Here is a 21,734-nt window from a genome sequence, read left to right on the forward strand (position 1 = left end):
TGGCTTTTTAAGGAGATCTTAAATATTTTGTTAGCTCAATGTATTGAGATTTAATGTGTATGATTCAATATTTATAATGAAGAGAATGAAATAATTAAATACATTATGAAATAAACAAGATATAGCACTAAAAGACACTGATAAACACGCAAATAACTATAGATATGCACCATCAAATCCAAAAGTTACTCATATCATACATATTAAATATTTAAACATACACATCATACATACAAAAATCACTCAAACGTTCCATATTTATCCATTGTTGTTACCGCAATAGAGAAAATATAATATAGAACTTAAGCTTCATATAAAGAATACAATTGAGCGGTCACCAAAGAGAATGGTTTCTAATTTAAATTCCCCAATATTGTCAGGTTTTTTTTGTTTTGTATTAAACCATGTATCTTTTGAAATTTGAAAAGGTATTTATATGCCAAGCCTATATCCATCTACCACATTTCCCGGAAACTCATATCAAACCATCACTAAACGCAACGGATCAGTTTATTTCTGTAATATACAACAGGAAACAGGAAGAACACAATTTTAGAAATCACAAAAATTTGTCATCAGGATACAACAGAAAGGATTAAAACAGATACAGAGGAAACAATCTAAATAATATTGGTATATAAATTGAAATCACCGCATCACAGGAAAATAAAAAAGTAATCAGATTAGGGAAAATATCGATCTGAAATGAAGTGGAAGTACATAGGCCTATCGTATTACTCTGAACTGTTCAGAAACAAAGAAAACCATATTCAGGAACATTCAGAATCTTAAAAACAACAGAAAACACTTTACAATACACAACCGCAATGACTTAACATAACGCGAAAGAGATTGTGAAAGGATATCAAGGAAGAAGCATAGAAATAACAAGTAGAGGAACAAGCAGGATTTATCTACAGAGTCCAGTGACCGACATGGGACAGACGGAGCATCCGTCTGGAAAAAAATGGAGTGATTTTGAAAAGCTAGTGTTGAACGTTGATAAAGTGATTTGGATAAATGTTTAAGAACATGACGACCAGTACATCTAGAGGAAAACTACGCCCGTGGCCATTGCCTAACTATAAAACTATGTTTATAATTATTATTTACATTTTGCCCTGATGTTATCAAACATTTGTTTGTTTTCAATTGAACATAAATACATGGCTTTACATCCTTTAATACCCTTACAGAAACTAAAATATGGCGAGGTATCTAAATCTAGTTTGTTCAACACACTAAAGATTTGAATTATTACATTTCTTCCTGATACAACTATATATACTTTGATAAAACAAAACAATTTCTAATTCTATAAAAAATCTTGATACAACTATATATACTTTGATAAAACAAAACAATTTCTGATTCTATAAAAAATCTTGGTTTGGAATTAATAAAGGGAATGAAGTTTTTTTCCCAAACATTTCGAACACCCTTATCAAACCATCTTTTGTTAAAAAAATATTATCACACAATGCAATAAAAAAGGGTTGTACCATAAAGGAAGTCTTAAAAATTCAGAAGGAATTCTTACATGTATTGCTTCAGACACCCTCGCGCATGCCTCGAAAACATGGTTCCAAAATGTATTATAATTGGTTCAATAGTTGTTGATTAAATCAGTATTTAGATTTTTTATACATCAAATTGTACATCAAATTTTGTCCGTTCCTGAAACTTTTTAAAAGCTTTTCAGATAACATAACAATCATTCACAATTAATCATTTATGGTCTTCTAAGCCTTTTACGGTTGGCAATCCCACTACAGACTTATTTAGAACATACAGTTTTACATATCATCTAGGATAATTGTTTTATATGTTCCACACTACAATATCTTAATAATATAACGGCAAGGTAGTCTCTGAACAATAGCTGGCGCATATTGAAATCTTCCCTGGAAGGGATATCCCCAATCCTTTAAACTTTTGGAGATTGAGAATGACGATGACCGTGATTTGCTTCAGTAAAAGTCCGCACAAATATTTTTTTTACATAAAAACGGGTTGTAATATACTTTAATTACAAAGACTGATCACATATACTAAATAGTTACTGTGACAATTTTACTGTGTTATTTTCTCTCCTGTTACTTATCATCTCTGTTTAAATGTAAAAATAATGAAATCGTGAACAAATTCAGGAAACGATGTCGTGCGACAACCCTTAAAACACCATGAATATTAAAACAAGAAAAACAATTGCGAAATGGAATATTTTTGACAGATATGTGACTTAAATAAATAAAAAATGTTTGAACTTTCTTTACTTGAATTCAAACATGTCATGTCTAGACATTTATTAATCAAACCATGTGATCTTCCTCTTTAATTTTGGTTATTCAAACCTGCTGAAACACAGGGCTGGACCGGGCATGCTTCAAAGCTCTCTATTTATAAATTTATGCACTGCTGACAAGTACACAAATCATGAAATTAAAACTAAAGACATCCATCAATTTGCGGAATGTTGAGAAAAAAATCTGGATTTAAGCACAAGTAAGAATTATTTTACAATTATCTTTAGAGATTGTTCCGATTTAGATAGCGTCACGTAAGGCACTGGAAAAGGCTTTTTCTCAACGCTTTCTTCATTGTCCTTTTTATTTTGCAAATATGGAGTGGACAGTGGGAAAGCATTCTTATGCTGGTATCACATTAATGTAAACGTGAGCAAAAACAAAACAAGCCCATGAAATCTAAGTCTTGTTGTCTACTATCGAATCATCATTTTCGTCTTTTTCAAAGGTGTGCATACGATGTGACTACTGGGAAAATACTTCCATAGCATAGCATTGTTGTCACCTGTTCGGGCGGCTGTCTTATACAGGCCATTCAGGTTGGCGTCATAGCAATTCTTGAACCACCAACCACATTGGTAGGCAGTGGCGCAATTTAGTTGAGAAACATCCTTATCGTAGGTGGAAAAACCGCTGCCGTCGTGGAAGCCAAAAGCATCACCTTTATAGAGAAATTAAATTGATAAACTTCATCATCAATCAACAAGATACGATGTGTGAATGGTTAAAAATAACTCCAACATAAGGATGCAATGTTTATGCTTCACCATGCAATCATTCGTATTGCTCAGGTATTGAAAGCGTTTTAGCTTCATCAAGACTTTCTGTATAATAAGATCACTTTAACCACCATTAGGCATGTGTATATTGAACATTGTGCTATAAGGTTTTTCCTTTGTTAATTTTGTGGTGAAGTTGATACATAAAAAAACTACAAAAACAGAATACTTACGGGACACGGATCCGGAGAATCCCTTTACGGAAAGCCTGTAATTCTGGTCCTCGTTGGCTACTTGGAATGTAGAGTACTGGGCATATCCCTTCGTCCCGTCCCAAGCCTCCAGTTCTATACGTAGAATCCGCGGCGTACTCGCCAGTAGATGGAGATTGTCATTACCTTTAATGGATATCGGCGTGACAAATTACTTGAAATAGCATTATTTGCATTGTCATTTTAAAAGTCTGTTATCATACATAAAATTAACAAGCACTTTTAAATGAGGAATAGAAAACAAAGTTTTTAACATTCTATAGGAATTGACATACAAGTAAACCAATGTTATTTACCTCCTATCAATTACCAAAAACCGACCAGACTACCCGGTGTCTAGACTTTTCAATTTACCGAGGCATATTTTGAGGGACATGCAGGTGCTCGCCAATAATCCCTCCCCCACTTGAACTGAAACAAAACGTCATTCAAGGGAAAGGTTCTTGATCACCAACCTGCAGACCCGAACGTACGATTCCATTGATTTTTCAATGGATTATTTTTTCCAATCAATAAGCAACATCGACGTCTTTACTGTGATGTCATGGTTATGTCGGGTTTTCGCGACATTCTCGAAGTTTTTTCTTCATACTAGTATGAGAATAAAAAGAATACTTAATCAGAAAATCGGATTTATTATGAAAACAAATAAAAATTAATTATAAACATATATCTGAAGAATACGAATTACTTGAAGTAGTAAAAATGGAGCAAAGAAGAAATTCTTTTTGTGGACAGAATCTTGTTGAATGTTCGAGGCGATCTGCTCCTTTGCACAGACAGAAAAGAACAAGTAAAATTGCATATTGAAGACAGTCACTAATGTTCACAAAACATAAACACATACAGAACACACAGAAAAAACTATTGGGACAATGGCGCTGCGTATTGTCTGGATTATCCATTTGGTCAATGACAATTTTATAGTCGCGATCGCCGAAGGCTTATGTAGTTTATTGAAAGGCATATTATTATGATGTGCAGTTTATACTATATCAAAATTATAAATTATATATTATTTACATACGTAAACACTTAGTGTAATAAAGTGTGTAACACCAAGCGTACCAAATAGAGGTTTGTTTGTTTATAAACAAGAGATGGATATTACCCCTATGCTATGAGCAAACACGCCCGCAGTGGGGATCTCGTAAGGATTTTACTATGTAGGTCTGAGATCCAAAAGAAAACTTGGCAAACCCAAACAAATAAACTTATTGGTTAATATATAAAGCGAAGTGTTCTACGACATAATTGCATGGAAGTAACCATAAAATATGTAAACATTTGAAAAATGACGGAGTACGACAACTCGCCCCAAATTTTATAAGAATCTCTGGTATGATAATATGAAGAATAGAGATATTCTACCCGAGGATCACAAAAACCTGAACATTTTGTGATCCCGGGGGAAGAATATCCCTATCCTTCATATACACATATCAAAGAGTAGTTTTCTCTCATACCTCGACGTTTTATTGCAATTTTGCTTCTATGATTTTCCTCCATTTTGAAATAAATTTGAAAAAAACGCAACTGAAACTCAAATTCTCCATACGTGAAAATTGCGTGATATTTTCAACGCAAATCCTGTTGTTTGTATCGTTAAAAGTAAACACTGCCTAGTTCCTGAAAAATACCAGCCATTATTACACATGTAGATATTAGAGAAAATTCACGAATTAAGTCGGCCCAGATGGCCTCATTCCTTGATATGGCTACCTAAGGGCAGCACAGCACCAGCATACCATTGTCAAACAGACAACAGCAACTGAATAGTGTTGAAAAATAAATGTTACATGAGGTCAGGGTGGAACCTTTATGCCTCGGGATTATCGGGTCTACAGGTTGGTGAAGAACTTTTCCCTTTATTTGTCTCGGATCATGTGGGACAGTGACAAGTTTTTTTTTGTCAAAATTTAGCAATTATTATCCCTTATCTTCTATAACCGACATTTATTTCACATCAATTGCGAAACAATTGATATAACTTATAACTAAAATTCAAAGTAACGTAAAATTTGTTCTAGAAAATTTCATTTTGTTAGTAGAAACACATTTTCTTGTTAGCGTTATCAATCTAGAAATTGGGTTTTGACAGACATTTTCTGTAGAAATAGTTGCTTAATCAATACTTAAAAATACTTACTAATAGTGTTATTCTTCGGCTTTGTATGGATATCATACAGTGTGGTAATCTACATATCATACATTGTGGTAATCTACATATCATATAGTGTGGTAATCTACATATCATACAGTGTGGTAATCTACATATCATACAGTGTGGTAATCTACATATTATACAGTGTGATAATCTACAATATCATACAGTGTTGTAATCTACATATTATACAGTGTGGTAATCTGCATATTATACAGTGTGGTGATCTACATATTATACAGTGTGGTCATCTACATATTATACAGTGTGGTAATCTACATATTATACAGTGTGGTAATCTACATATTATACAGTGTGGTAGTCAACATATTCTACAGTGTGGTAATCTACATATTATACAGTGTGGTAATCTACATATTATACAGTGTGGTAATCTACATATTATACAGTGTGGTAATCTACATATTATACAGTGTGGTAATCTACATATTATACAGTGTGGTAATCTACATATTATACAGTGTGGTAATCTACATATTATACAGTGTGGTCATCTGCATATTATACAGTGTGGTTGTCAACATATTATACAGTGTGGAAATCTACATATTATACAGTGTGGTCATCTACATATTATACAGTGTGGTAGTCAACATATTCTACAGTGTGGTCATTTACATATTATACAGTGTGGTAATCTACATATTATACAGTGTGGTTGTCAACATATTATACAGTGTGGTAATCTACATATTATACAGTGTGGTTGTCAACATATTATACAGTGTGGTAATCTACATATTATACAGTGCGGAAATCTACATATTATACAGTGTGGTAATCTACATATTATACAGTGTGGTCATCTACATATTATACAGTGTGGTAATCTACATATTATACAGTGTGGTAATCTACATATTATACAGTGTGGTAATCTACATATTATACAGTGTGGTAATCTACATATTATACAGTGTGGTAATCTACATATTATACAGTGTGGTAATCTACATATTATACAGTGTGGTAATCTACATATTATACAGTGTGGTAATCTACATATTATACAGTGTGGTAATCTTCATATTATACAGTTGGGTTGTCAACATATTATACAGTGTGGTAATCTACATATTATACAGTGTGGTAATCTACATATTATACAGTGTGGTAATTTACATATTATACAGTGTGGTCATTTACATATTATACAGTGTGGTCATCTGCATATTATACAGTGTGGTTGTCAACATATTATACAGTGTGGAATTCTACATATTATACAGTGTGGTCATCTACATATTATACAGTGTGGTAGTCAACATATTCTACAGTGTGGTCATTTACATATTATACATACAGTGTGGTTGTCAACATATTATACAGTGTGGTAATTACATGTGTGGTCTACATATTATACAGTGTGGTAATCTACTTATTATACAGTGTGGTAATCTACATATTATACAGTGTGGTACATATTATACAGAGCGAAATCTGCATATTATACAGTGTGGTAATCTACATATTATACAGTGCGGAAATCTACATATTATACAGTGTGGTAATCTACATATTATACAGTGTAGAAATCTACATATTATACAGTGTGGTCATCTACATATTATACAGTGTGGTAGTCAACATATTCTACAGTGTGGTCATTTACATATTATACAGTGTGGTAATCTACATATTATACAGTGTGGTTGTCAACATATTATACAGTGTGGTAATCTACATATTTTACAGTGTGGTAATCTACATATTATACAGTGTGGTAATCTACATATTATACAGTGTGGTAATCTACATATTATACAGTGTGGTAATCTACATATTATACCGTGTGGTAATCTACATATTATACAGTGTGGTAATCTACATATTATACAGTGTGGTCATCTGCATATTATACAGTGTGGTTGTCAACATATTATACAGTGTGGAAATCTACATATTATACAGTGTGGTCATCTACATATTATACAGTGTGGTAGTCAACATATTCTACAGTGTGGTCATTTACATATTATACAGTGTGGTAATCTACATATTATACAGTGTGGTTGTCAACATATTATACAGTGTGGTAATCTACATATTATACAGTGTGGTTGTCAACATATTATACAGTGTGGTAATCTACATATTATACAGTGCGGAAATCTACATATTATACAGTGCGGAAATCTACATATTATACAGTGTGGTCATCTACATATTATACAGTGTGGTAGTCTACATATTATACAGTGTGGTTGTCAACATATTATACAGTGTGGTAATCTACATATTATACAGTGTGGTTGTCAACATATTATACAGTGTGGTAATCTACATATTATACAGTGCGGAAATCTACATATTATACAGTGTGGTCATCTACATATTATACAGTGTGGTAATCTACATATTATACAGTGTGGTAATCTACATATTCTACAGTGTGGTCTTTTACATATTATACAGTGTGGTAATCTACATATTATACAGTGTGCTTGTCAACATATTATACAGTGTGGTAATCTACATATTATACAGTGTGGTAATCTACATATTATACAGTGTGGTAATTTACATATTATACAGTGTGGTCATTTACATATTATACAGTGTGGTCATCTGCATATTATAAAGTGTGGTTGTCAACATATGTACAGTGTGGAATTCTACACATTATACAGTGTGGTCATCTACATATTATACAGTGTGGTAGTCAACATATTCTACAGTGTGGTAATCTACTTATTATACAGTGTGGTAATCTACATATTATACAGAACGGAAATCTACATATTATACAGTGTGGTAATCTACATATTATACAGTGCGGAAATCTACATATTATACAGTGTGGTAATCTACATATTATACAGTGTGGAAATCTACATATTATACAGTGTGGTAGTCAACATATTCTACAGTGTGGTAATCTACATATTATACAGTGTGGTAATCTACATATTATACAGTGTGGTAATCTACATATTATACAGTGTGGTAATCTACATATTATACAGTGTGGTAATCTACATATTATACAGTGTGGTAATCTACATATTATACAGTGTGGTTGTCAACATATTATACAGTGTGGTAATCTACATATTATACAGTGTGGTAATCTACATATTATACAGTGTGGTAATCTACATATTATACAGTGTGGTAATCTACATATTATACAGTGTGGTAATCTACATATTATACAGTGTGGTAATCTACATATTATACGTGTGGTAATATACATATTATACAGTGTGGTCATTTACATATTATACAGTGTGGTAATCTACATATTATACAGTGTGGTTGTCAACATATTATACAGTGTGGAATTCTACATATTATACAGTGTGGTATCTACATATTATACAGTGTGGTAGTCAACATATTCTACAGTGTGGTAATCTACTTATTATACAGTGTGGTAATCTACATATTATACAGTATGGTAATCTACATATTATACAGAACGGAAATCTACATATTATACAGTGTGGTAATCTACATATTATACAGTGCGGAAATCTACATATTATACAGTGTAGAAATCTACATATATACAGTGTGGTCATCTACATATAATACAGTGTGGTAGTCAACATATTCTACAGTGTGGTCATTTACATATTATACAGTGTGGTAATCTACATATTATACAGTGTGGTTGTCAACATATTATACAGTGTGGTAATCTACATATTATACAGTGTGGTTGTCAACATATTATACAGTGTGGTAATCTACATATTATACAGTGTGGTTGTCAACATATTATACAGTGTGGTAATCTACATATTTTACAGTGTGGTCATCTACATATTATACAGTGTGGTAATCTACATATTATACAGTGTGGTAATCTACATATTATACAGTGTGGTAATCTACATATCATACAGTGTGGTATTCTGCATATTATACGGTGTGGTAATATACATATTATACAGTGTGGTAGTCAACATATTATACAGTGTGGAAATCTGCATATTTTACAGTGTGGTATTCTACATATCATACAGTGTGGTAATCTACATATTATACAGTGTGGTAATCTACATATTATACAGTGTGGTCATCTACATATTATACAGTGTGGTAATCTACATATTATACAGTGTGGTCATCTACATATTATACAGTGTGGTAATCTACATATTATACAGTGTGGTAATTTACATATTATACAGTGTGGTCATCTACATATTGTACAGTGTGGTCATCTGCATATTATACAGTATGGTAGTCTACATATCATACAGTGTGGTATTCTACAAAATATACAAATACGAAGAAAACAAATCGAACATTTATTTTGATAGAAAAAAAACAATTATACTTTGTAATCTTTCATTTTTGCACTCAAATATGAATTTATTCAAACGCAGGAATTCTTTAAAAACAAATAAACTTTGTTAATTAATATTAAACATACCTGGTATATCCATTGCACATATACATAAAAATAATTAATCAATCATTTACAAAAATGAAACAGGTCATTTATCTGCTACGAGGACAGTAACAGTGTGGTGAATGCTGTATAAATACATATAACTTGATAATGCAAAGAAAATTCATATTGCTAGATACATTGTAAAAATATTTTTAACATTATTTTTGAAGACAAACAGTGTTATATGGCACAGTTTTTAAACTAGCTAGTAAGGTAGTTCACAGCGTAACTCCATTGTAATGAAGGGATTTATGAACAATTTTGTAGGTAAAATTAATTGACCCATCCCCGACTCCGCCCCTTTTTATTTTTTGACCAATGAAAATAATTCACCCCTTCACCTCGGTCCTGTCGTCACGCCCCCCCCGCCTTTAGGTCGGACAAACACGGCGCTTGACCGACCTGCCTTGGACTTTACATTTACGACCGTTTCTGATACTATAACGGTGAAAGGATGCACATTTGGTCTATGAAACTTTGACATTGGGTATCCGGAGCGTGTGAGAGATGTAAGAGCAACATTTATCGATGTTGAGGTGGATTCGCACATGTAACAGTAGTCCGCTAAACCTGCCTATATTATTAGGCTTTTTTAATTTTTTCTTTGCCTAATATATAGTCAGCTCGCGGTACCTCTTAAAAATGTGAAATCGTACGCCAGATTTGGCCTACGCTACGTCAGCGGCATATTTCTAATATATCGTCCATGCAATGCCGGGAAAACGTACACATACCTATATATTGGGATCTTATGTACTCCACTGCCCCCATGTTACATCCCATTTATGAAATTAAACAACTCTGCACAATGAAATACTTCCGAGACCCTTCTATTTCACACATTTGTAATGGCCGCCGTATACACATTTAGTAGAGCAAACGGCAGCCAATCAACTTCGCTTCCGGTTTTATTTTTAAAAAACCACGTGTAGTTGAAAGATAAACAAAATGCTAGCCAGTTAGAGTTTTTATAGTAAAATCATGGTCGACATACACGACATGTTGTCAAATATTCAAATTGAACACGACCATTGCTGGTACCGCATGACTTTCGCGATATTCACGTTGCATATACATGTAGCATATACACGGTAGAATTTTGTTTATCTTCTACACGTGGTTTTTTTAAAAATAAAACCGGAAGCGAAGTTGATTGGCTGCTGTTTACTCTACTAAATGTGTATACGGCGGCCATTACAAATGTGTGAAATAGAAGGGTCTCGGAAGTATTTCATTGTGCAGAGTTGTTTAATTTCATAAATGGGATGTAACATGGGGGCAGTGGAGTACATAAGATCCCAATATATACATTGTAGGTATGTGTACGTTTTCCCGGCATTGCATGGACGATATATTAGAAATATGCCGCTGACGTAGCGTAGGCCAAATCTGGCCTAAAATTTCACATTTTCAAGAGGTACCGCGAGCTGACTATATATTAGACAAAAAAAAAAAAAAAAAAAAAAATTAAAAAAGCCTAATAATCAAGGCAGGTTTAGCGGACTAATGTAACAGACTCCACGATTAGCTGGATGTTGACAAAATCGACAAACACGTTTTGTTCAAAGGTACGTTTTCGTAAGTTTTAAAAAAAAATTATTTTTAAATATTTCAAAGTTAGAATAAGAATAGTGATATAGCTTATTTAGATATATGTACGAAACGATATAAACGTAGTGAATCAATGCAAAACGTGACCAGTCGGTGAACGAGCAGACGACAGGTAGCTTGATCAGTGAGTAGGCGTACTACTACTGTACGCCTTCATGCAGATCAATCAACAGTGACAATAGTGGCCTACCTGCGATTATGAAGTTATGGTTGAGGAATTAATGCACATGTAACTTGAAATAGACTTCAGCAATCAATGATCACATGGCACATTTAAGTTTACTTCCCCGTGAAAATGTATTTAGTTTAAGGGGGGGGGGGGGGGGTTGGCTGTTATGCGGGTAATAATCAATATTGAAACACGTTTTGAGAATAACTGTAGGAACAATTTACAACAAGGATTTTACAAGGGTTTCTTCATCAGAAACGTACTTGCTATCACGTCTCTTAGCTAACCTGTCAAAAGTCATAACAGCATCATTCACTAAAGGCTACATGACAGTACTTGACACAGGGACATGTAAATTCAGACAACACAGCGCATGTATTTTATATCTATATAGGGATTTTAGGTATATAAGATGACCTGACCCCGATTTCACGAAACATTGATCCAGTCACATAAAGAGAAAAACTTAGGTTTTGACTGAAGTCTGCTTTTTTGTTTCTTAATTTAGGATTACAAATTAAAAATGGATCTATATACAACTAAGAGAATATACCGTACATCTTCTATACATGTAAGCGTGAGTTATTTTTGGACCAAATATTTTGTGATTTTTTTTAATTATTATTCTATACTACACACCGATACTCCAACTCGGGGTCGCTGTTACAAAGATCTCACAACATGTGGGACAAGGTTTTTAAGTATGCATATTTATTGACTCCATTAATTTAAAGTAATATTAATTATTGTAATACATTTTGTTTCATATCAGCGTTTCCATGGCGGGCATGGTCCTAATAGCAGAGAGACAAAAGGTTCACACCCTGTGCGTCAACCACCTAAGAGGAAAAATCATTTTTCCACCATCAGTAAACAGGAAAGGTAAATTGATTACAATGCATTACAAAGTTACGATGGCCCATATCAGCCGACATGGCAACTGCTTTATGCTAGGTTTACACTGTTCCCGGCGACCACGGTAGCCCCGTTTGCCCGAAACGTGGTGCGCCGTGGAATTTTGGCTATTTTTGCAACTGTATTTAAGTTGAGCTAGGTCTTGTGAAGTTTTGCCACGGTCTTTTACGGATTACGTGGTGGACCGTGGATATAGGGGAAAGTGCTGTTCCCGGAGGTTAAAGGAACACTACGGCTTTAGCACGGTCTATCAAGGATACCACTCCGTTCTCTCCTGGCCTGTTACGATCTGATGAGGTCTGCTACGTTTTACACGTTTTGATCGAACTCCAATACGTTTTTCACGGTCCGCCAAGGCTTACTAGGATGAAAGTCTTATGCCGGGCTTTTTGGAGCAACTGAAACAATATTTATTGCCGAAAATGTCATTTCAAACACGTTTTAATTACAAAATTTGATAAAAGCATATTTGGTATAAATATATAATTATCATAGCCAAGTGTTTTTACGCAAATATTTTTTTCTGTATTCATTTAATCTGCCTTTTGCAATAATAGCTTTGGTATAATTAGAGGGTTTAAATGTATTTGATAATGACTATTTCTATTCATTAATACAAATAATTCAATGAAGTAGCAAATATAAACCAGCTAGGCCAGGCAATGATACTCCATCATATATTGCTTGCAACGTATAATCGTAATATGACGTAACATGCCGTATCACGTCGGGCTTTCAACCGCTACAAGCCGTGAGATGCCTTGACAGAACGCATCCAAACGGTTTTCATCCACCTTGGCTTGCCGTAAAAACCTTGACAAACCTGGACAAAACGGCACAAAACGTGCAGCCAATCTGCATCAACCGTGATCAAACGTGGAAAAAACGCAACAGAACGTCACAAAACTTGAAATCACCGTGAGTTTCTGGGGAACGTGCTTGCTGCCCGTTCCACCACGGACCGTCTTGAAGTTCTGTTACGGCCTCGTACGCACTGTCAAGTTTTGTTACGTCAATCCCGTTTTATTACGTCCTGTGGCGTTCACCATCTGTACCGTGACTGCCGTGGCAAATTTTTTGACAGTTTAAAAATCTGGCACGGCATCCACGGTAATCACGGCCGCTCACGTTTGTCTATCACGTCCTTCTGCGTTGTCTCACGTTGTCTCGCGGTCACCACGTTTTGTCCACGGTGGCCTGAAACGGGGCTGCCGTGGCCGCCGGGAACATAGTGTAAACCTAGCATAACTAAACTGTAGTTGTACACACATTTGTGGTGATTGTCATGGCAACTGCTTTAGTAAAAAGCACTTGCCAACGAGTTTTGTCATTTAAATCGTTTGGCAACTGCTTTACTAAAGTAACTGTTTTGTCATCCTTACGCGTGGCCCATATCAGCCGTATTGGCGAGTGTCTGGCTTTTGAGACAATTAACATTCCACGCCGATATCAAGCCTAGTTTGATGCCGTACAGGTGTGCTGATTAAATGACCTTTGAAACCAAAACGATACTTTACGACACAAGACAAAGGCGATTAAAGTTATATACAAATAACATAGCCATAGGTGGTAACAAGTTATTGTACCGTAATTAACGGTAAACTAATTTTGAGAGCCGGATGGGGAGAGGTTACAGCCCTAGGATAGGGACAATTAAATAATAGCTAGATTATATCTCCTTAGTTTGAAACTTAATCAGATTTGTATACATAGTAGAGACAAAAAAATCGAGCCAAATTTCAGTGATTTTTTTCCAATATACTAGGGACTGGTTGCCAGTCTAGGAGGGAAGCTAATTTAATGCAGGCATTCAATTCACCTAAATCTCTCATTACATGCCCCTATCTAGGGACAACCCATATTTTTACATAATACCTGATATTATTAAAGATGAATAAACATGAGTATGAAATTTTATAATATATTGAGTTACTTCACTGAAAGCCTATTTTCATTTAAACGTCAACATTAGAAACAGATTGCGTTACCTACCAATGATTCTACCAAGAAAAGTGTCGTAAAATATCGTTTTGGTTTCAAAGGTCATTTAATCAGTACACGTGTACAGCGTCAAACTAGGTTAGATGTCGGCGTGGAATGTTAATTGTCTCAAAAGCCAGACACTCGCCAATACGGCTGATATGGGCCACGCGTAAGGATGACAAAACAGTTACTCTAGTAAAGCAGTTGCCAAACTAGTAAAATGACAAAACACGTTGGCAAGTGCTTTTTACTAAAGCAGTTGCCATGACAATCACCACAAATGTGTGTACAACTACAGTTTAGTAAAGCAGTTGCCATGTCGGCTGATATGGGCCATCGTACAAAGTATCAGTTATTATGTGTACAGGCTACAACAAATTCACATCAGTGAGAGTTGTACCTTCATTGTAGTATTTGTACATGTCCGAGTGATTGAAGATGTCTCAATATATTCTACAATCCCTTCGTCTCTGGGTCACAAGTTCGAATACCATATGGGGCAGTTTTCTCCGGGTACTCCAGCTTTCATCCACCAACAAACCTGGCACGGCCCCAAATTACGCTATAATTATACTTGTATTATTACTTGAAATCAAGATTTGAAGGGCTAAAGTGTCTGTAGAGGTCTTACAATTATACATGTATGTAATAATTTAATATGTCAAATTATTTAACGAGTTTATCAAATTTCATATTAAGTACTGCAGCCGCAAGTATATGGATGCATAGAAAACAAATCAATTTCGTTTCTATATAGGAGTAACGTGACGCTACCCAAATTGGAACACTTTTTGAAGATAATTGTAAAAATTTTCTTACTTGTGCTTGAATCCAAATTTTTTTTCTTAATATTCCACAAATAGATGCCTTTATTTTAAATTTCATGATATGTTTACTTGTCAACAGTGCATATGTTAATAAAGTTTTGAGATAAAATTATATATGAGAGTCTGAAATTAAAGAATGTCAAGGCTCAAATGAAGCGACCCCATCCCAACTTCCTTTGGAGAGGCTGAGACTGTTAACGAATAAATATCAATGTTTGAAAAAGAAATGAAAACAAGGGTTTACAGGATAATTTTATGTTAATAAGTCTTTTGAATTATTTAAACTAATTATTTGTATTGACCAAACAGACTTTCAAGGCTTTAATATAAACTAACCAATGCAAAATGTTATATAATATATGCTGAGGACAAATAAAACTTCATATACAATGTCTTGATTTTCAAAAGGTCTATATGAGAGATTAGTGTCAAGAACTAAGAAGCATTGTTTGAGTTTATGGAATTATTTATATATATATATGATATGTCTCTTCATTTGATTTCAGGGGTTGTTCCGATGGACGTTTTGTAATTTGGCAATTAAGAGAACATCCAACATAGACAGGAAAAATCTTCTTTGACACTGTATGCAGATACCAAACATTACAGAGAAAATTTTCCAGCTCTTCAGTTCAAACTGACAAGCAATGACATCATTTTAATGTTCATGAACTTTCAGAGACAAATGAGGAGCAGTTCAGATACTACACTGGATTTACAACACAACAGTATGATTATATTGTGAACTTTTTTGTATCAGATGTTGCAGAATATCCTATCAACTTGCCTACCAATAGACAGAAAGAAGTTATGTCACTGTCTGTTGAAAATCAACTGTTATTACATGTAGTTATATTGAAAGTCCGTCACGACTTTGATTATGTGAATCTTGGTTACAGATTTGGCATTAGAAACCAAACTGCAAGTGTATTGTTCCCCAACTGGATGGATTACTTGTATTTATGATGTGGAGAATTTTCTATCTGGCCATCAAGAGATGTTATATATGAACACATGCCCAAAGTTCATCAGCTGGAGTTTCCAACCACATTTGCCGTATTTGATTGCACAGAAATAAAGATTTCTAAACCAACATCATTGTCTTTCGTATTCCAAACCCACTCGGATTATAAGTCTACAAACACATTGAACTTAAGAGTCTTGTGGCATGTGACCCAAGAGGTTCAATTATTTTTATACCTGTGTTATTTGATGAATTTATGTCTAACAAGGAAATATTCAAGCAGTCAGGGTGTCGGGAAATGCTGAAAAAGCTTGTTATGGAGAGATACCTACATGATATGGATGGCATCATGACCGACAAAGGATTTAACATTCATTCGGAGATTGAGGAGTGTAATCTCAAGTTCATCTCTGGAATTCATTACACAATTTTGGTATAATTTTGTTCATTTTATGTACACGTAAAATTTTGATATTAAAAGTAAATGTAGAAAAGGCATAACAATGATAACATGCCATTTTCCCTGCTGTAAGAAGACATTTAATGAAAATAAATTTGCAGGTCTGAGGTTACAGTCATATGCTCATGATGCTTTTATGAAAATGATTTCAAAATTACAACACAGTATAAACTGTATACATTTTGACATAATACTGTAACTTCTGTAATTTCTTTACATTCTAAACAGAGAATTCTTTAAACTGATGTTGTACATCAGTTCAAAACATTTCTCAAAATCAAAACAGCTATCTTCTCATCATCACAAGTATTATTTAACTGATGTGTTATATGATATATTATACCATTATTGGACATTCTATATTCTTCATTGCAAGATTTCAAGAAAAGTTTAAGGCTGCAAAATAAAGCAATTTATGGTGTAATATTAGAGATGGTGTCATTGTTCTTATCTGATCATGAGATGTATGAGCACTGTCGCTAAGACTACATTGTAAGACTGCAGTTGCTATCAGAACTTGTGCTTGAGACAAGCTGAAGAATTTACGAGAGAAATAACATAGGAACTAATAAAAGCAGTTGTGACCCGAGTCAGTTATACATATGTATCACGAGGTAACTCCTGTGACTCAACTGACGGGTACTACGTCAAGAGTAAACCACGGTTATAACGAACACTTACCAGTAGATCAAGTGAGTTTTTTATTTTCATTTCGACTGCCTTGTGTTTGCAGTAATAATGAACCTGATACATTGTAGCTATCCTTTATGATACTATTTCCTTGATTCGTTAAAGCCGTGTTTACTGTAGACGAAGTACTTCCTGACGGCTACGTATCGCTGAGTAGTTGCGTTCGGAACTGTCTGTCATTCGAGCGAGGGGGCGGAGCCAAGGAAAGGTAATGTTTGTAAACATTTATAAATACACATGGAAAGCCTGCATATACAGTTAAAGTTTTTTTTTCACTTGGCCTGCAACACATGGGCAAATAGATAAAGATATTCTCACTGTATTTAAATCGAGATGCAGAAGATGCGGCTGGTCATTTGTTTCGTTGGCTCCGAAACTGACAGTTTATCGATGCTGGTTTTGTTAGCGAAAACTGGCAGTTCATCGATGCTGGTTTTGTTAGTTTAACTTTCCCAAGATACCCCTCGATAAAATATTTGAAACCCCATTGGAGCCTATTGTGTTGATTTTAAACTGATGGATTCTTTTGAATACTTTTAAAGAAAAGTCGTGCGGAAGATCCTTCAAGTTGCTGCACGGATTATCGCAGCATCCGCCATCTTTCCTCTGTGTTTGTCCGACCTAGCAAGAGTAACCATGCTTCGGGAAAGTGGGCGGAGCTTAGCTCCGATTGGGGATGGGTGAATTAATTTTAGTTTAAATAGTATTTTATTCATATAATGATACATATAATACAGTAAATAAACACATTTCGGGATCGAAAAACAAGCTTATATAAATTCCTTTCCCTGAAATATCAAGCCAGAGGAATGTTCGGCACTGGAAACACCTTTTACAAGATATGTATAAAGAAAGTTTAACGCAGAAAAATATTAAATTTAGAAAAATACGTGTACGTAGAAACATGTGGTGAATACAAGATAAATACATACAATGAACATACATGTGGTGATTACAATATAAGAAAATGGATTCATAGTTCTGTTAAAATTTGGTATAAAGTGCATTTTTCAATTCTAGTAATTGCATTTTGTTTTGTGCCTGAGTCAGGATATTCCCCTATACAGCAGCATTATAGTCCATTATTGGGAGAATATATTCATTTTAATAAACTTTTGTGGGGTCGCCATTTAAATATCTATACATCCTACGCAGTAAATCAACTGCCATGGCTAGTTTTGATAACAATTGTGTTACCTGTTCTACACAAGTGAGTTTTATATTAAGGTATACACCAAAAAAGCTTTTGTCATGCTGTAGAATTTATTTCCTCATTATCTGCATACAATGGCATGTTTATATGATCACCTGACTTTTTTTACTGGAAATTAACATAACCCTAGTTTTCCGTTGATTTAGTTTCAGTTTATTTGTACACCAGTTTACAATTTGGTTCACCTTTTCTTGGAGTTGACTGGTAACACTAGTATAGTCAATACACCCTTCATAGTACTGTCATCTGCATACATATATATTTGATAGTAATTTACATAAATTCTAAACAATAAAGAGTTAAGTATCGATCCTTGTGGAGCTCCTGATTTTATGAATTCAGGTGATGAGGAGATATTTCTATACTGAATTTTTCGAACTTTACCACATAGGTATGAAGCAAATCAATTAATACCGGATGGTAAATATCTAATATTTGTGAAGAAGTACATTATGATCTACGAATCAAAATCCTTCCTAAAATATATAAACATTACTCCTTCCATTTTGTTTTATCTATGCCATTAAACCATCTATCACACAAAGTGGCTAGTGCTGTCTGACATGAATGCTTTGATCTGAAACCTGACTGTGCAGCATGTAAAAGTTAGTATTTTTACAAGATATTTTTATAGATGATCTACACGGATTCATACAAAAGTGTACAGAGGAAGTTTGTTCATACCCCGATGGAATTAAAAATTAGTGATATTAACTCGGATGTTTTCATTTAAAAATTGAATGTCCTTCAGTTGTCATGCATAGCCAATAAGAAAGCCATTTGGGTAGAGGCCAATTCCATAAAGCGCGCTACCGTTTAATGCCAACTGAAAGACATTCAATGCTTTTATTTACATTTGATAACAATTATATGAAGAGATCCCAAGAGTTTTTGCATCTATCCATCTTCCGTGATCGCTAGCACGACAATTGTGACGTTATAAGAAGCGGATGGCAGTTTATATACTGATGAATGCCAACTGCGGTTGGTAAGGTTACATAGTGGGACTGCTATGAAAGTGTAAATATAGTGGTAAGAAAAAAATGAATTGACCAATCAGAAAACCAGATTTAGTATGAAAGCAAAGCAAAGAAAAACTAATAATTAGCATATGCAAAAATATTTCATTGATGAAATGACTGAATATCAGGCGGTTTATGAGATATAATATGTACAACTTTTATAGTTTTTATATAGTTTTAAACAAGTTGCAGACTTACCAATCCAAAAGTTTCCAAGGAGATCCCCAAACCCGTTTTTATATTGTGTCCATTTTCGTCTGAAACCAACATCTTTATTAGTTCGTCTCTGTATTACCTACGGTTAAACAAATAACTTGATAAAATAAAAGATGGAAGGAAGGAAGCCAATGAAATAATGAATCAAGAAAGAGGAAGAACTGATCCTTAGACTTGTTGTTTGAAGCATAATAAAATACCATTGAAACTTTAACAATTTACTAAATTTTATTTATTACACATACATTTTACATCCGGGTTAATTGCCTTCCATGGATTAGAGCTTTGAACCTAATAACCGGTTGCCGTCGATATTCATATTAATATTCATTAGTGATTTCATTAGGAGAAACACAGCCATGAATACTTCTTTGGCTCATCACGGAAGTATATGATTGGAAATGGAAATACTAGCTCTATCGTTAATGCTACTTTTATGACTAATGCGTTCTGACATTTTCTATTATCGATATCGAGTAAGTGACAAGGTGGCACTTCATTCCTTTTACGATGTAATGTTTTATTCAGGTTAGCCATAAATGACGGAGACTAATTGTCATGAATAAAATGTTAGGCAGGTTTATTTTCCGGAACGGCTTTGACTTTTTTTAATTGGAATGTAAAACGAGTAACTTTGAAGCGTCGGAAAAGTTTTCAGCATACTACATTTATTAACACTTTCTGAACAATAGCTTAAAATAAAGCAAATATGTTCTGTTTCCCGCCGTCTAAATTACCGTTTCTAATTATTTTAAAGTTATATGTGCCATAAGTGGGTAAATTGACATGTTAGTTTTTCTTCAGTTGTCTATTGAAAGCCATGGAAACCATACAGTTTGATTAATTGGGGTAAAGAACATCATTCAAATGGGCCGATAAACATGTATCATGCCTTATGAACAGGAGTTTCAACTCATAATTTATGCACTGTACCATTTTTTATTTTAATATGTTATGTATACTCTGATCGGAACATACATGCAGCAGTCACTTTTTATTTACTGATGACAGAATAGAATATGGAATGAAATTGTAGATCAAAACTTGGCTTCGTAGTCTGACCTATGTACTCATTTCATTGCACTATAGACGTAATCATAATGGATTTTGACAGTATTGTAAAATATCATTTTCAGTTCTTATCTGTACTTGTAAAATTAAAACCTACATACGTACAGTATAGTAATTCTCAAAAACATTAAAACCTCTCTCTGATTCGTTAGTATGAATATATTTAAAGTCAATATCAAAAGCAGTAAGCCACAAACTTACAAACCACAGGCGGTTCTCTGTATCAAGATCCAAAAACGCTTGGAACCTTTTCCCTGTTGTTGAAGTGAAACTGTTCAGACCTGGGGCTACAACACAAATATATATTATCATTATATATAATACGGATCCGGATTGCTGCCAATGGTTTGTTTTTAATTTTCGAGTGACGTTTAAATACATCAACGCTGGAGGTTCTGTTAAGTCAAATGCTAATTTGAGATTAATTTGCTCCTAAGCTAGATTGAAAGGCTTTGCCAAAATATATTCTTTTCGTTTTTTTCATGACTATATCAAGCGTTTCCAGATACATATTTGTATTTGTTTCTTTCTGGCTATAATTTCTGAGTTTTTTTTAAATCTATCAAAGAATTGCATAATGTTTTGCAAAAGTGTGGGTTGCAAATTGGATATAAATGTTACTTCGTTTAAGACGTACATTCTTGATACGAATTTCTGCTTATTACGAAGTAAATTTATTTACACTTCTTTGAGAAACGTATAACGA

The 21,734-nt window shown here is 34.1% G+C and overlaps 1 protein-coding gene across 1 annotated transcript; it reads right to left on the reverse strand.

Moving 5' to 3' along the window:
- Positions 1 to 1,334: 1,334 nt before the first annotated feature.
- On the reverse strand, positions 1,335 to 21,374 carry LOC138326889 (angiopoietin-related protein 7-like). Its single transcript, XM_069272874.1, has 4 exons — positions 21,230 to 21,374; positions 19,940 to 20,036; positions 3,259 to 3,423; positions 1,335 to 2,967 (listed from the first exon to the last, which is right to left on the reverse strand). Exons 1-4 carry the CDS (start codon positions 21,338 to 21,340, stop codon positions 2,723 to 2,725), a joined length of 618 nt encoding a protein of 205 aa, XP_069128975.1. The 5' UTR covers positions 21,341 to 21,374; the 3' UTR covers positions 1,335 to 2,722.
- Between the last annotated feature and the right edge of the window lie 360 nt (positions 21,375 to 21,734).

This window comes from Argopecten irradians, chromosome 7 (genome assembly GCF_041381155.1).
Source record: "Argopecten irradians isolate NY chromosome 7, Ai_NY, whole genome shotgun sequence".
NCBI lineage: Eukaryota > Metazoa > Mollusca > Bivalvia > Pectinida > Pectinidae > Argopecten > Argopecten irradians.